The sequence below is a fragment of the Saccostrea cucullata genome, unplaced genomic scaffold (genome assembly GCF_032062105.1).
Source record: "Saccostrea cucullata isolate Sc308-1 unplaced genomic scaffold, CSIRO_AGI_Scuc_v1 ctg217, whole genome shotgun sequence".
Taxonomy (NCBI): Eukaryota; Metazoa; Mollusca; class Bivalvia; order Ostreida; family Ostreidae; genus Saccostrea; species Saccostrea cuccullata.
In genome coordinates this window covers 101,887-117,945 of record NW_026936638.1, presented here as the reverse complement: position 1 = coordinate 117,945, position 16,059 = coordinate 101,887, and the positions used below count along the sequence as shown (strand labels likewise).

The window sequence follows — 16,059 nt, the reverse complement described above, 5'->3', positions numbered from 1 at the left end:
GCAGCCATGCCAAGCTAGAATAATCCTTACATCTTACTATTTCAAATATCATAAACAAAGACTACTATCATTCAGAATAAAGGCAATAGGCATAACATAAAACATCCTGCACTATTGCAATCATTAGTTTCAGCCCTGAAATCTGCATGATGAGTAGATTGTACTCTCAGTCTCCCCCATAGACCAAATTTACTGAAACAGCTGTTTTCACATCATTATTCATTAAATTTTAGAACTGTTTCAAGATAATTGTAAATTAAGTTTCATTTAGGCCAGCATTTTTTTTATTTTTAAGTTTACAAACCCGCCGCTCAAGTTTTTGAATTTTCAGAAAAAAAATAAAATTGAGAAAAACAGATTTTTTTTCTTTCCGATGTCAAATTTGAGTCGGGATCGAGATTTCAAATTTACCAAACTCGTACTTCCGGTTTTAATTGAACATGGCGGGTAACGAAATGTGTCAAGTCCATAGCAGCACTAAAGCTTGGTTTAATGTACATATTTATCGATAGGAGTGCCATTCAAAATGTTTCACCCGTTCAGAGAACAATAAAATGCTGACGACTTTGTTGCAAAGTGACATGTTGGTGAGATAATTATGTATCCGTATTCAAAAGCAACTGCCTGTAAATAGTGTACCTGGTAGTTGTAAATTATTTTCCTCCCACAGGTTTAAAACTGCCCATGGTAGCTATTGCAGAGACATTGTTTAGGTTTCTGTCATAGCTTACAGTCTTAGCATCATTCTTCAGAAAAGGGTCGCTTATGCATCAGATATAATGAATAAAACTATGGGAGAAGTTAAGTCCATTTGAGGAAGAAATAAACAATAGCCTAAAGAAATAAAATATTTCAGCTATTTAAAAACAAGAATGTACAAATATATACAGGCATGTAGTATCGTTTATGGCAGCCAGAAAAAATTATTTTACACTTAATTGAAAAAAATTCCACCCTACTCCTCAATACTCCTTGGGAATTTCATACTCCGTCTGTTTTATGAAAGGAATTATTACTTTTATAGGTCTCAAGTATATTAATATTTTAGAATAATTTCTACCTAACACACATTAAAAACAAAAATGAAGGTATATTAAAAGAGATTTAAAAAATTGATTTTTAAAATAATCTGTATTTTGTCCAACATCAAAAGATTTATATCACTGCTCCGAAGTGGTAGATGATGAAATAAACAATTAAAGGTTGTATTTTCCCCTTTGTAACCCTTATGTGTCCAGTGGCAAGAAGCCTGTTAGGAGAGCATAAAAAAAGAAGCAAAAACTAATGTAGAAAAGTCGATAATGTATCCAAAATATAATTTTTATTTTTTTTTTATTTCCTCCTCCTACGGGACTTTTTCATTCTGATGTTCGTAAACCTAAAAATAAAAAAATGCTGGCCTTAATGATAAAATTTAGAGTAAACAAAATACACATGCATGCTCACTGATACTTTATGCAAAGTACACAGGTAAAAAGAACCCAACTAATAAATGAAAACAAAACAATCAACAGGTATGGTTTGTGAGTTAAAAACAAATTTCTTTCAAAATAAAACAATCGCATATTTATATTGGTGTGTGGTTGTAAATAAATGAAATGAAACATAATAACTGATGATATACTTAATTTTGAAAGGACAAAATAACATACTACTCACAATTTTCATCTCAACTATGCCATATCTCTTACACAAAGGTTATCTTAATTAACTTGTTCAATTAATACAAAGTAACATACACCAATGCCAATTCAATTATTTCAATTAGATGGACTATCCAGCAACTATATATACATACATGGAAGATTATGCACACACATATTACTTTGGCTACTTTGGGTTAACCAGAGATATAGGTTTTTTTTATATAATTACAAAAGTAGGTATACATTATACTTGTATTGCACTTACATATAAACACAGACACTATTGGCAGACTACAGAATGCTAAGGAAGCATGTACTTTATATAATTTGTAAGTTATTTTAATTGAAGTTTGCATATTATTAGTTATAGAAATCTTCTTTCTATATCATTATTTTGGGTATTCTCTTAACAAAATATGTACAAATAATTTAATTGAAATATATCTTGCAACTACATTATTTACAAATTTTGAAAATATAAAGCCATATTAAACTGTTAGAACATGCAATTCATACCTCTTGTGTTACTGAATTATAAGTGTAATTTATGAGCAATCATTTGCTTAATCTAAAGATCTCTGACAGTCCTTTAAATACCAGTAAATATACATCAAGCACATCATGCTCAAAGGTTTAACATTATTTGTACAATACAGGGTGGAAATCCTGAAGACCAAAAAATTATTGAAGGTCTTGTTACTTAAATATGGTTTAAAACTTGTGTCCCACAATACTAGAGGTATTCTCTATTTCTCTACAAATAAAAATTAAAAAGCATCATCCAATTCTTTTAAGCTGTGCAAGAACAAAGTAAAGACTAGATAATCATATCCCTCTTCACCCCCCCAAAATTCATGATCACACAGTACAATTCCTAGACATAAAATCAAGACACACATGAAAAAATTAAACATCAACAGAATGATTTCCCAGGACAGAATATGTGACATAAAAAAGCAGCATTTATGACTTGAAACTCAAAGCCACCATTATGATACCAATTAAGTAACATCTTGTGTCAAGTGGGTTTTATCGTTTTCCTTATGAAAGCATTTAAAAGTGTCTTCATAAAGTTCCTCATGGATGTTAAAAGTCAATGACAATTTTGAGTTAGTTATATGATATGTTTTTTAGAATTTTTCCTTTTTCTTGGAAGGAGGAATAAGATGATCAGGTAGGTCTGCTGGTAAGTCATGGCCTTCCAACTTAATCTTTATAAGATGGTTGGCCAGAGCCCACTCATCAGTGTCCAACATTCCATCTTTGTCAATATCTGCCAGTTTCCAGATTTTTCCTAGAACAGAATTAGGTAGTTTACTCTTGACCATGGCTTGCTTGGCAGCAGCACCAGTGATTTTCCCATTAATTGGGTTCAGCTTATCAAACTCTTCATCATACTCCAACTTGTTTTGGTTGACCACCCATTCCCTTTCTCCCCTGCCTTCATCAACACCCTCCCCTCTTCCATATCCAAACATACTCTCATTCATGGTATCAAATGCTCCTCCCTTCACTTGTGGCTCTTTCGACATGACTGCTTCCTCATTTGGAATCATTTGCATCAGGCGGGCAATGTCTGAAGCCAACATCTGGTCAACAATTTCTATAAGTTTGGGTTTAAAAGCATGGAATTTGGTGAAATCATGATGCATTAGCTGTTCTTGCATGCGTTTCATGTCAGGGAAATCTCCAAGAGAAATCTGATGCTCTCTCTGTATTCGACCATAAATGTCTCCCAGATTCTTGATCAATTCCTTTTTCTTGCTGTCCTTCCCAAACATGGAGGGCATATCTTTTCGAAGTTCACTGATAATATATGCATGGACCTGAAATGGGAAATGACACAGATTAAGGTTCATCCCAATGCTCAACAGTACAATTATTCCATAACTTTACAATTAAAATTTAATACAAACAATTTCAGCATATCTTGAAAGGCAAAGTTTGTTGCAACTGGCATGATTAACATAAAAATTTTAAGAAGACATAACAGTTAGAGTTATCGCCCTATCAATGAACCTTAAAGACCATTTTATCATTGTGTGCCAGTCTCATAAGGCAAATTCTAAATTAGCCAAATAAGCCTGTATGCTTTTGTAAACACATAATGATGAATCACACACATTTTCAAATAACATTTCACAGTGAATGTTGGGAAAGTGGGTATGGGGGCTTGGTTTGAAGCTTTGTTGAACATTCAGCTGCAAATATTCAGCTATACATTCCTAAACATATATGTACACTGTATAAATCACCAACGTTTTATAATCTTTGCAGGGCCATAAAGTTTAACATTCCACGGTAAATTTATGCAAAAAATTATCATGTATCATTTTCATGTAACCTAAAACCCTAAAAGCATTAGTAGGTATAAAAAGTGAGCTCATACAACAAATCTGTAAAATATTATCTATGGTCATGCTAGATATTTGTTGCCATTTCAACTAAAAATGTCCAATGTCACAGATAATTTACATTGTGTATTTAAAACAGAAATATACTAAATCTATTGATTCAATGTTATGACATTGTTACTGATACACATGTCATTTACCTATGTGTATTAATTCTACCATGTTTCTTTAAGGCCAAACAAACTAATTTTTATTTGCTAAAAAATTGGCCTGATGAATCACATAATTTTCAAAAAATAACATTTTTCACAGTGTAAATGCCTATATGAATAGATTTGTATGACTTCTTGGCCTTTCCCCCCAAATACTTTTTAGTTTCGCCAACAAATCCTTCTGTTTAAAAATTTTGTAAAATATCAGATTTCTACATGTACCTTTCTAAAAATATATGTACACTGTATAAATCACCAACGTTTTACAATCTTTATTTGCAAACTCATAAAATATTTTACAAAAGCATTCCACAGTTTCAAATTTAATATTTTCTTAAAAATTATTCTCTTATTATCATTTTTTATTTATATATTTCTTTTATACAAACTCACATACAGTAAAAGCATTAGGTGCATTTCCCTCATCAATTTTTACCTAGTAGTTTAAAGTCTCTTCAAAAACTTGCTTATCAAGATGTGTTTATGCTATTTTTTCTTCTCTGCCTCTTTTATACTGACGCATTATCTTTTCCTTTCATATCTAAAATGCTTTTATTGCCGATTTTCCTCCATTCTTCACATGGCTCTTTTGCTATAAATAGTGACACGCGACTTTTGATACAAACGGAGAATACATTTGATACAAATTCTTACTGAATAAAAAGACATTAAAATATACTTGTTAACACCCAAAAATCAAAATAAAAAACATGTCACATTTTGACCTATGTGTATTAACTTAATTTTATCTGGCCTAATACAGCTGTTATATTTGTAACTTCTACATTTAATGTCCATTCAAACCATGGCCAAAGGCATTTATTTTCTGCCACTACAACACGAACAAAAGCTCATAAAATGAGAATACACATACAACACCTAACTTCCTACATCCTGATTTCAAGGACATTAAACTTAAATTATAATGACAAAATGTTTCAATGCAGAAATAAGATATAGCTGCTATTTGATGTTAAGGTATGGTGATTGCTAAAAACATGTCCCTGACATTAAGTAACATTCAATTTTAAGAGAAACACTGGATCAAATAAGGATGAGGAAGACTACATGAAGATAAGGAAAAGAAATAAGATTAAGAGTTTCCCGTATTAAACCTGAAGTGGCGTTTCTGACATGTAACATGAGGAGTCATTTTGCTATAGGCTCTTACTTCTTCTAGGTTGTGTTCAACCAGTGTTTACAAACTCTGTACTTCTACTTAGGACTTAGGTATATATGTAATTATTTTGTTCCACCAACATTATCATTTATCTAGTCTACTGGAATCTTGGTCATGAGTGAAAATTCTAATTATAAATTATTTTCATTTTAAGGTCAATCTGTTAAAAATCTTTGCAATACGCAAAAAATTGATATATATGTACTACAGGTACAGCTGTATATATATTTTTGTCCGATAATTTCCTGAAAGTGACCCTGTTTACAAAACAGTAAGATATGAAAAATAATTTTCTTCCCTGCAGCAAGGTAACATTATATTTATCACAAACCTTATGTTTATATGAAGCTCTCGATTATATATATATATATATTCAAATTGCCACACCTAGGATTGAGTGTTTACAGTATTAAACATGGTAAAACTGCTAAAAAATTCCAAGCTTTTCCTTAAACATGATTATGATGAAGGTGACTGAATAATGGTGTCAATTATAACAAATTTCACAGAACTTAAACAATAAAAAATAGTGTGCTTTTTTGGGTACATTTCACTGGTGGATTTAGAGGGGGGCCTTTTTGTGTTCAAAATATGATTTAATAAATCAGTATTTTTAGGTGTTGTTGTGGGCCCCTATCCCAACCCTTAACTTGTCCCCCCCCTTTAAGATTCCTGGATCCGCCACTGCACTTATTTTTCCACATTCCTTGATTTTTATTATTTATATAATGATAGTATTACAAGATGAAAGTAAACATATGTAAATGTTATGAAATTATATTTTTTGCCCAAACCATGTAATTTGATCCACACTGAGTTAAAATTTATTATCTTGAAAATATACATGTACACCTTCTGAAATGTTATTCCTGTGGGTATGAGTCATAAAAGTCTCTCATAGATAGCTCTGTGTATGTGTATATATAGTTACAAAATTTCACTTATCAGACCACATAATAAATTGTGGAATTTACAAACTTTATTTTATTTTCTTACAATTTGATCTGCCTTCTCATTCTACAACCTGTAAGAATTACAGTTTATATAAAAATATTGGAAAATAAAAATGTTTACATAAAAAATATCTCATATCTTCCATCAATTTTTAATACATGTACTTGTATATCGTTTATCATCTCTTATAAATAAGTTTACAAATGAAAATTGAAAATGTATGTCTAATATGAAGACAATTACACTAAATCAACATTCTGATTCATCTACGTGGTTTTAAAATGAATGGTCTTCATCAACAGAACATTCAGAAAATGAATGTTCTTCATCAACAGAACATTCAGGAATCAATTTCAGCTGGGGGGGGGGGGGGGGGGGTGTACAGCCATATATTTTCAGTTGGGGGTATGATATGGTATGATCATATAATTATATCGTATATATTTGATCAGGAATTCTGATGCACATGCACAGTCATTCAAGAAAGATAGAAGTGAGCCAAAACAGCCCATATGCAGAGATTTTGTATTCAGCTACAATCCATATGTCTGGGATTTTTTTTCTAATTCTTTAATACTGTATGATAAATATTAATGGGAAGTTCTATTCTTTTTCATGACTTCTTTTTCTAACAGTTTAGTATATATATGAGAAAGTGTAAATAGTTTATGTTTGAAGGAAAAAAAATAATTACAGCCTCTAGTGTGTTTCCAGCTTGTATAAATTCAGATGGAAGATTTGAAGCACTACCTCATCCCTCAATGTCTTGAGGCTAACTCTAGTTTAAACTGTATAATAATGCTTGTGTCTACATGGACTGGTCATTAATTTGACTGAGAACATGAGAATAGGGAGTTTCCTCTGTAACAGAAACATAACAGCACAAGCAAGGCTGATTTTGAATCAATTATCTTAAATTGATGCATACTTATTAATGTATTAAATACAAAATTTATCAATATCAATGTCACAAACAATATTAAGCTTAATTCCTTCACTATGTCAGAATTTGATTTTGTCTCCCATCTTAAATTGATGAAAAAGTATTAACCATATCAATGTCAAACAAGTTTCAGAGAATTTGTGGGATGGCGTTCAGGGGGGGGGGATTCGGATCCCCTTGACTGAATTTGTAGAATTACTAAATGTATACAATCATGTATACTGAAGCAAATAAAATATGCCAATATGGATATAAAGGTTTGATTGTGTATTCTTTATTATGTGTATAGAATTTTCTTTTTGTATGGAATATTTATCACACTGTAATGATGATTTTATGAGTTTGTACAAGCCAGACCTAAAAAAATTTTCATTTCACATGCTTAATACTATCATTTAGTAAAAAAAAAAAAGTATTTCGAAAAAAAAGGAAATGAATCGTCCGCGACGCAAACCCGGGACCTCTCTCATGTGAAGTGAGAGACATACCACTAGACCACGGAGCCTCTTTAACTTAGGCCATAATAAAAATATTCCTAGATTCTCATCCCCGCCCGCCCCGATTTTTTACCCCCGCCTCGATTTTTGTTATTTCTGTTTTCCTTTGTCTTAATTTTGATCGGGATCAGGTTCATATCATGGCCATAAAATTCTACTTTCGTTTTAAATCCCGCGAAAGTTGAAAGTTGACATGATTTTGACAGCTGAAAGGATGGTAATTGCTGTAATACATGCGTATATATGTTAAACAAGGGTCATTGGTTGAAAAAGATTGATGATGATGAGAAGTAAGAGATAATTGAACCTTTACTATGACTTTTATTCGGGTATTGTAGATAAAATTACACCGATTGACCAGGTCAATAAAAAATCTGCAGAATTGAAAAAATATAAAATATAAAATAAAAGCCGCCCGCCTGCCTCGATTTTTGAAAAGATTCGGATGAGAATCAAGCAATTTATTTATTATGGCCTTAGCGAGAATGATATGCAAATATGAAGTCACATAGATGTATATATTCACGTTCGATATTGTCAAAATTTTACACAATGCATGGTGTCTAATTTAACCTTTATTAAACTGTTCTAATAGATGTAATGAGAATATTAAGTCCACCGAGAACCTGTTTTATACGTAATGACTCTCCTCATGCCCGTGTTAAAAATAGCGACATGTAATACAATAAATACTAATAAAACAAACGGGGCGGGACACTTTGAAAGGACTGAGAGAGGTCTTAGGGAGTTTTGATATAAAATTACAATGCAAAAGCTCAAAATCTTCTTGAAATGATAGTGTTTCATACAGACAGAATGTATAAATTTATGACCTTGAACTTTGACCTTTTGACCTCAAAATCTATAGGGATCTTCCTTAGGCCACAGGGAGTTGCTATGTAAAATTTCATTGCAAAAGCTCAAACGGTTCTCGAGATATCGCGTGGAAACGAAAGTGTTATAACAGACAGAATTTGCGCATTTATGACCTTGACCTTTAACCGTTTGACTTCAAAATCAATAGGGTTCTTCTTTAGTTTATAGGGAGTTGCTATGCAAATTTTCATTGTGAAAGCTCAAAGAGTTCTCGAGATATCGTGTGGAAACAAAAGCGTTACAGACAGACAGAAAGACGGATGGACGGATGGACAGACCCAAATTAATATCCCCCACTTTTCAAGCGGGGGACAACAACAAGTATTTTGGGGGCTTATGATACCCGCATCCTAAAACTATTTAAATATTTAGTAGTTTTTTTTCCAAGCATTAATCCTTAGATATACAATGTATATTAACCTTAATATTAAGCATGTTAAGTTAAATGACACATTTTGAACTCCCCCAAAGCAGGGTTCAACAACAAAATTTTTAGGCTTAAATAAGTCCATCGTCGGAAACCCACGGGTGATCTCGTCTATACTTATCGTGATAAGTAAAGACGAGATCACCCGTGGGTTTCCGTCGATGAAATAAGTCTGGACGGACTAATGTTTCTTTACTTTTACTAGTCTGCAATGCGGCATGGGAATTGATGAGTCTGTCCAAAGAAACATCAATTTTTTACTCTTTTTTTCTGAAAGTTTTATTGGTCTGCGCAGACTAACTGGCCACATATTTTATTAGTTTAAATGCAAATTTATTAGTCTATTAGTAAGACTAATGGACTATTGTCAAACCCTGCCAATATGAATGTAATCAAAGAATTGGAACAATTTCTCAAGAATCATATTTTGTGATAAATTTAGTTAGAAAACCCCCCATAAAATCATTATTACCTTTGCTAGTCTAGCTCTCTTTATAAGATCATTCAGCTTCCGTAGCGCAGCATTACGTGGCAAGCTCTGAAGATCATGGAACAAATCTTGCTCTTCTAACTCAAATAGTTTTCTATTCATATCAAAATGTAATGGATTGTCCCAAAAAGATCCTATGTATACTCTGGCTACTTCTGGTGTATTTAGCACTTTCCCTAAAGACCACATTAGAGCTCCATACACTCTCATTAACTGCTGATGATCCACCATATCAGCCTTGTTCAGAACAATTCGGATTTTGTCATCATAACCCTTAATGGCATCAATAGCCCTTCGGAATTCATCTGAAATGTCCAATTTATGTGCATCAAACAGAAGAATAATTCTGTCAACTCGTTCCGCAAACCATTCGAGTACCCCTGCAAAATCATATCCTCTGTCCACCCTTTGCTTTTCACCAGAAAGGATTCCTGGAGTGTCAATGATCGATATACTGTCTAAAACTGGATTGTTTACCATAGAGCACTGAAATCGGTTCAGGAAAGCATTTCCAAATTTTGAAAGTGGTCTGAACTGTTTTTTAGTGTCCACTACTAAGGCATTTCCAGGAATGACCCCCTCTTGGTCCCCATTCATCACAGCAATGAATCTGTCAGTTGTTGGTTCAGGACCGATTCGAATACCTGGAAAATCCTGTTCCAGCAAATACCTGATAAATGTTGTTTTTCCTGTAGAATACTGTCCGATCAGGAGAATCATGGGCTTTGCTTCAAAATCCGGATCTTCGAGCTGAGGGGAGTGAAAGTCGTGAAATTTGTAATGCTCTTCCAGAGGTAACAGCTTCGTCTTGTACAGCTTTTTAAGTCCTTCGCCTACTGTTTCAAAGAACTCGGGTTCCTTGCGACGTTTTTCGTCGCCCGTCAACCACCGCAGCATCTTGTAGTTTTGGTTTCACTATACAATCAGTTTTCCAACTTTCCTTTTTGACACACCGTCTGTCGAGTTTGTGATACCGGAAATGAGAACCCAACCTCCTTATTGCGCAAGTCGATGACCTCACAGAACCCAACCCCACTTCCCGCAAAATTTATTCGTAAGCTTTCTATACCTTTCATGTTTTTCATATGATAAAACTAGAGAATCGCTGTCTATTTTGAACACGTGACCGCAACGTAGAAATAGTAATGTTTTCATTTTAGCACAGCTGACACCCAAGGAAACTAAAGACGAAGAACAGAACTGTTTCAGGGTTTCCAGATTTTTTCAACATATAAAGCAAGAGTATGTCATTTTCGATAAATTACTTTGTAAATATTAGCTAAATGGCGACGTTTGTCCTGATTATATTCGTATAATCATTGATAATCATCAAGTGTTTTGTTGTCATCATCTATAAAAGGAAAGGATAAAAATAGAAATGAATTTTACTTATCAGGCTTATTTGTTTTGGTTGTTGGTTTAGTAAAAAATTATCAAAGAAAAAACACACAATATAATTATATCATAGGTATTTGACATGATATGTAGGACAAGGACAGGAAGTTGGCAAAATGGGGGGGGGGTGTTGTTGTCAAATTGATAGTACATGTACATTGTATTAAAGTCCAAAGTTAGGCTTTGTACTATTTTCATTATATCATAAACACTAATGACATCTGAAAGGCCAGATTTTTAAGAAATCATATTTAAATTAATAGGTCTCTGCTTAAAGTAGAAAATTTGATAGACGAAGCTTTAACAAATGCAAAATATATGACATGAAAATATAATTATTATGGCATCATCAAATAATATGTAATATATTGATCTGTTGTGGGAGAGGAGAAAATGCAGCGGACCAGACCAGGATTCGAACCTGGGCCCCCTGAATCTCCGGTCAGGTGCTTTACCAACTGAGCTATCTGGCCAAAATGGCAATCTAATCCGGCTGCATGACCGCCACATTCCTCCCTCCTTAAAAGTCTTTGGCCCTCCAAAGACCCCAACCTAGACTCATCACTGGCAGGCCTCTCACCTGTCAGTTCCAGGGCATAACATGTGGCACCAAATGTAGCGGGAGAGGATAAAATGCAGCAGACCAGACCGAGATTTTAACCCGGGCCCCCTGAATCTTTGGTCAGGTGCTCTAGCTACCAACTGAACTATCTGGACACCGGTGATCAAACCCGGCTGACTGCCACAGATCCAAACAAATGAATTTTTGCATGTTAACTATTCAGAATAAAATTAAATGGTTTTAAAATAAGTATGGAACTAAATGAATATGACAGTTTGGACATGAATTTGACTACATCAGTACATGTACATCTGAAATGAAGTGATCCATGCAAATCCACTTCTCTCATCATCATATGATGATGCAAACAATGTTAAACTTTAAGTAAATTGAAAAATCTTTTAATAGACAGCCATGGGAAGAATATTTTTGAGACACATAGGAGGGACCAGGCTATTCTCCTGTGCTAGTTGTGATACACCTCTAACAAACAGAGCAGAGCTGATTTCAACAAGATTCACAGGTACATGATCTGTTGTATTTTTAAATAATTATGATGAGCTCTGACAGTAATTAATCATATGCATGGACGTGTCAGAGCAATGAAAGTGATATAGCTCATGTTCCAGCTATTAATTTAAATATAGTCAAATATAAAGAGCAATATGTGGAAAGAAAGGTTAATTCAGTTTTCATTTAAGTTTTTCCTTTTAGATAAAGTGCAATAAATGCATTCTTCAAAAAAGTTTATTTCTTTCTTTAATCTAGGAGCAACAGGAAGAGCCTTCCTTTTCAATAAAGTGGTTAACTTAAACTACAGCGAAATACAGGACCGCGTCATGTTGACGGGTCGACACATGGTCCGAGATGTATCCTGTAAGAACTGTGACGCCAAGCTTGGCTGGGTGTACGAGTTTGCCACAGAGGACAATCAGAGATACAAAGAAGGTCGCGTGATCCTGGAGAGGGCTCTGGTGACTGAGAGTGAGGGTATAGAGGAACACATCAGCCATGACAGCTGATCAGTTAAAGGGGAGTAACTGTTGCCTTAAAATGTACAAAGCTGTGTGTATATTTTAATGAGATTAACTTATCACAGGATATGTAGACCCAGAGGAGTTGGTTATGACAGTGTTATTAAGACAGTTTAAAGACTTCTGTGATGACAGTTAGAACTGGCTTGCTGTCTAGAGAGATGGGTTGTTTTATTTATGTGAGATGAGTTTTACATTTGAAGTGTAAATTCATTGTTATGCTTGTTGAGAAATGTTGATCCCTAAGTTGGATATTAAGCAGTTATCCATTTATCATAAATTTTAGTAGTCAATGTTCATGCTATTGGTACAAAAAATTCACCTGAACTTGTCAAAAAAAAACACCATAGCACCTGAAAATTCCAATGGTTTAATTATTTTTACTAAATGATTAACTCGTGCAGATAGAGAGAAAAACAGAGAGAAAAGAATGCATTCAAGTGTTTTAATTAGCAGTATATGGGTAATTAAAATTTTTTTCAATCTTAGCAATCTTTTTTCAACACCACAATTTATAGGTCCCCTGAGTCCCATTGCTATCTGTTCTTGTCCATTGTCAGTACAGATCTAAACATTTTTAGCATCTTCTCTGATTGATTTAGCCAACCAATGAAAGTAATTGCATGGTTATATTAAATCACTTCTGCTGGAATTTTAAAATTAATTAATTCTTTGGCAGTGCTGTAATATTTATATCTGTCTCCAAGGTTCCAGCTCCAAGGTAGGTCTAAGTTGCATTGGTCCATATTTCTAAGAAAATTGCAAATTAGAAAGTCTTTGTTACTCAGGAAAATGTATCAGAGAGCTGTTTGCATGATTATGATGAGTAGTTAACCCTATTAAGCAAAATTATGGAATTGATGCCTCTTAGGTCCAACATCCAGACCACAGAGTGGGGCTAAATTACTGTATACAGGGATATTTTTGCCCCATTTTATTTTTGTCCTTTTCTTCCTATCCTCAGTTGGGCAAAGGATTTCTAAGTGGGCTCCAAGTGATCAGAACTTGAGAAACTCACAACATTTAGACAGTTAAGGCCCTAATGGACCTTTTAACTTAATTTTCATTTTTGAAAAGTGCAGAATAGACCCTCAACAATATACAGTGTAAATAAACTTGAATACTTTATGTTAATCTAGATCCGAGTCTATAAGTACATAGTTATAGGACAGGAATCATAACTCTTGGACGCAATACATGCTGTGTTTATTTGATGAACGGAGATCAGTGCCTATTTTTGTTTATTTGTTTTGTTTATTTTCTCTAAGTCATTTAACGCATACTAGTAATCAAACTCATATTTACATGGTATATGTATTTCTCTAAGATGCTATATTAAGAATTATGTTGAAAATTTATTTTACTCAGTTAATTGTTTCAGGGACACTATCACAAAATGATGAAGTTTCTATTCATTGTCACTTTGAACAGGAAATATTTGATATTTTCTGTTTATTAGAAACTTGTACAATGTACCAGTGCTTTTAAAAGCTGAGTTGACATTAAACAAGGTAAAAGTATATCAATCTGATGTGTGGAGCTACATTAGTAAATAATAAAGACTACTAGAGTATCAAATGATTTGTTTTCTGTTTTTGCTTAGAACTTTTAAACATTTCATAAGTAAGACGACGATAAAGAAATTGAACATTTAGATTTTCTTTGATTTACACTTCCCAGTTAAATAAATTATGACTTTGTTCATCATTATGTCACAGAGATATGGCCTTTGAACATTTTCCCCTGAAGGTATATCTGTTTACTTTATTCGCTATTATAATCTTTTTGTCCAGAAAACAGTTTTTAGTTCACCTGAGCCAAAGACCAAAGTGAACTTTACAATCAAAATTTGTATGTTGTTTGTTGTTGTCGTTGTAAACAATATCAGCTTCTTCAGAACTGTGCAGTTTCAACCAAACTTGGCACAGAATTGTCCTTGGGTGAAGGGGATCGATTCAAGTTTGTTCAAATAAAGGGCCATGCCCTCTTCCAAGGAGGCATACTAGTAATCACAAGAGGATATAATTAAACAGTAAAACATGGTTATAACGAAGTCACTGGGCACTATGAAATTACTTCGCTAAATTTGTAATTCATTATATCCATATAAGGAATTAGTCAATTTATAAAGCTGGGGATCCAAGAAAACTTTGCTATATCCGTGAATTTGCAATATCCCTGTTCATACTGAACAAGTTTTGCTGTTCAAATATTATGAATTAATGGCATAATTTAAGAATCTAATCTCAAGAAACTTTGCGCCAGGAAAGATGAAACTCATTTGGAATCATTCTCTGGTAGTGTAGATTCAAATATCGTTTCACCCCTACAAAATGAAGGATCAAGGTAATATAAAAATATTCTTCTCAAGAACTGCAGGCCATGATTGATCACGTTTAAATGAAAGCACCTCAATAGTGTAGATACAAGTACATGTTAGTTCAAATAATCCCCCCCCCCCCAAGGAGAAAAGAGGGGCCATAACAGGGGATCATAGTTATACAAAGGAATATAAAGATATATCAATAATTTTTTTTTAGAAAAGCAAAGGCATTATGTATCATTTTAATTTAAAGCATCCTCAGTAAGTGTTTATCCAAGTTGTTCAAATTATAACCCCATTCTCTGAACAACTTTCAAAATTTAAACTTTTCAATACTGATCTGATTTCTGCTTTTTCCCAGCCAAAGTGCTCTGGTGAGTGATGTGGGCCTGGGCCTTTTAATAGTGTATTGAGGGATCTCGGCTCATTTGCTGCATGAAAAAGAAACATGGATTTCTCTGAAAATTTTGGCATTTTTGGAATGGATCATGTATTTGATTGGTACAGTAAGAGTTATCTTCCTTCAATTAGGCCTTGCAGAAAGATCCATTTTAACAAATTAAATCAATCTGTTAAATTACTATTTATAGGTAAAGAATAGTGATATACATGTATTGTATTTTCTTACTTTCCAAATCAACGGTACTTACTGTTCCTAAGTAAAAGTACATGTACTTCGTACTTGATAGAAAAAAAATCATTATGCGACTTGTGAACTAAACTTGCAAAGATGCTGCTTGCTTTACACATTTTTGACTTCTATTGAACCACTGGCAAAATTTCAACCAAACTTACAAAGCAGAATTAGGTAGAGAGAATTCAGATTCAAATTTGTGCAAAGAAAAAGGCACACTTATTCACTGGGAGATGATAAAAAAACTAGTGAATGAAATATTAGTATATGGAGTTAACGATCAGTATTCAAGATCAAAAGTCCATAAAAATACAATTAAATAGGAGCAGAGCAAACACGGACCTCCAAAAACATCAGAGATTAGGATCAGGTGCCATCGAGGAGTGAGTACCCCTGCCCACCGTTCACACCCGCCGTGTGCTCCTTGTCACAATCGGGAAATAATGGGAAAAAAAAATCCGTCGTCAATTGAGTGGTTAAATAATGTACTAACAATTGATATGAAAAACGTCAGTCAGCATTTGATGACTTT

The 16,059-nt window shown here is 33.6% G+C and overlaps 2 protein-coding genes across 2 annotated transcripts; one reads left to right on the top strand and one right to left on the bottom strand.

Annotated features, from left to right (window-relative positions):
- Positions 1–2,694: 2,694 nt before the first annotated feature.
- On the bottom strand, positions 2,695–10,578 carry LOC134246061 (EH domain-containing protein 3-like). The gene is made up of 2 exons (XM_062728322.1): positions 9,562–10,578; positions 2,695–3,472 (listed from the first exon to the last, which is right to left on the bottom strand). The coding sequence occupies exons 1-2, from the start codon at positions 10,474–10,476 to the stop codon at positions 2,777–2,779; spliced, it is 1,611 nt and encodes a 536-aa protein (XP_062584306.1). The 5' UTR covers positions 10,477–10,578; the 3' UTR covers positions 2,695–2,776.
- A 90-nt stretch (positions 10,579–10,668) lies between these two features.
- LOC134246062 (protein yippee-like 5) lies at positions 10,669–14,148 on the top strand. Its single transcript, XM_062728323.1, has 3 exons — positions 10,669–10,821; positions 11,945–12,059; positions 12,305–14,148. The coding sequence occupies exons 2-3, from the start codon at positions 11,951–11,953 to the stop codon at positions 12,556–12,558; spliced, it is 363 nt and encodes a 120-aa protein (XP_062584307.1). The 5' UTR covers positions 10,669–10,821; positions 11,945–11,950; the 3' UTR covers positions 12,559–14,148.
- The last annotated feature ends 1,911 nt before the right edge of the window (positions 14,149–16,059 follow it).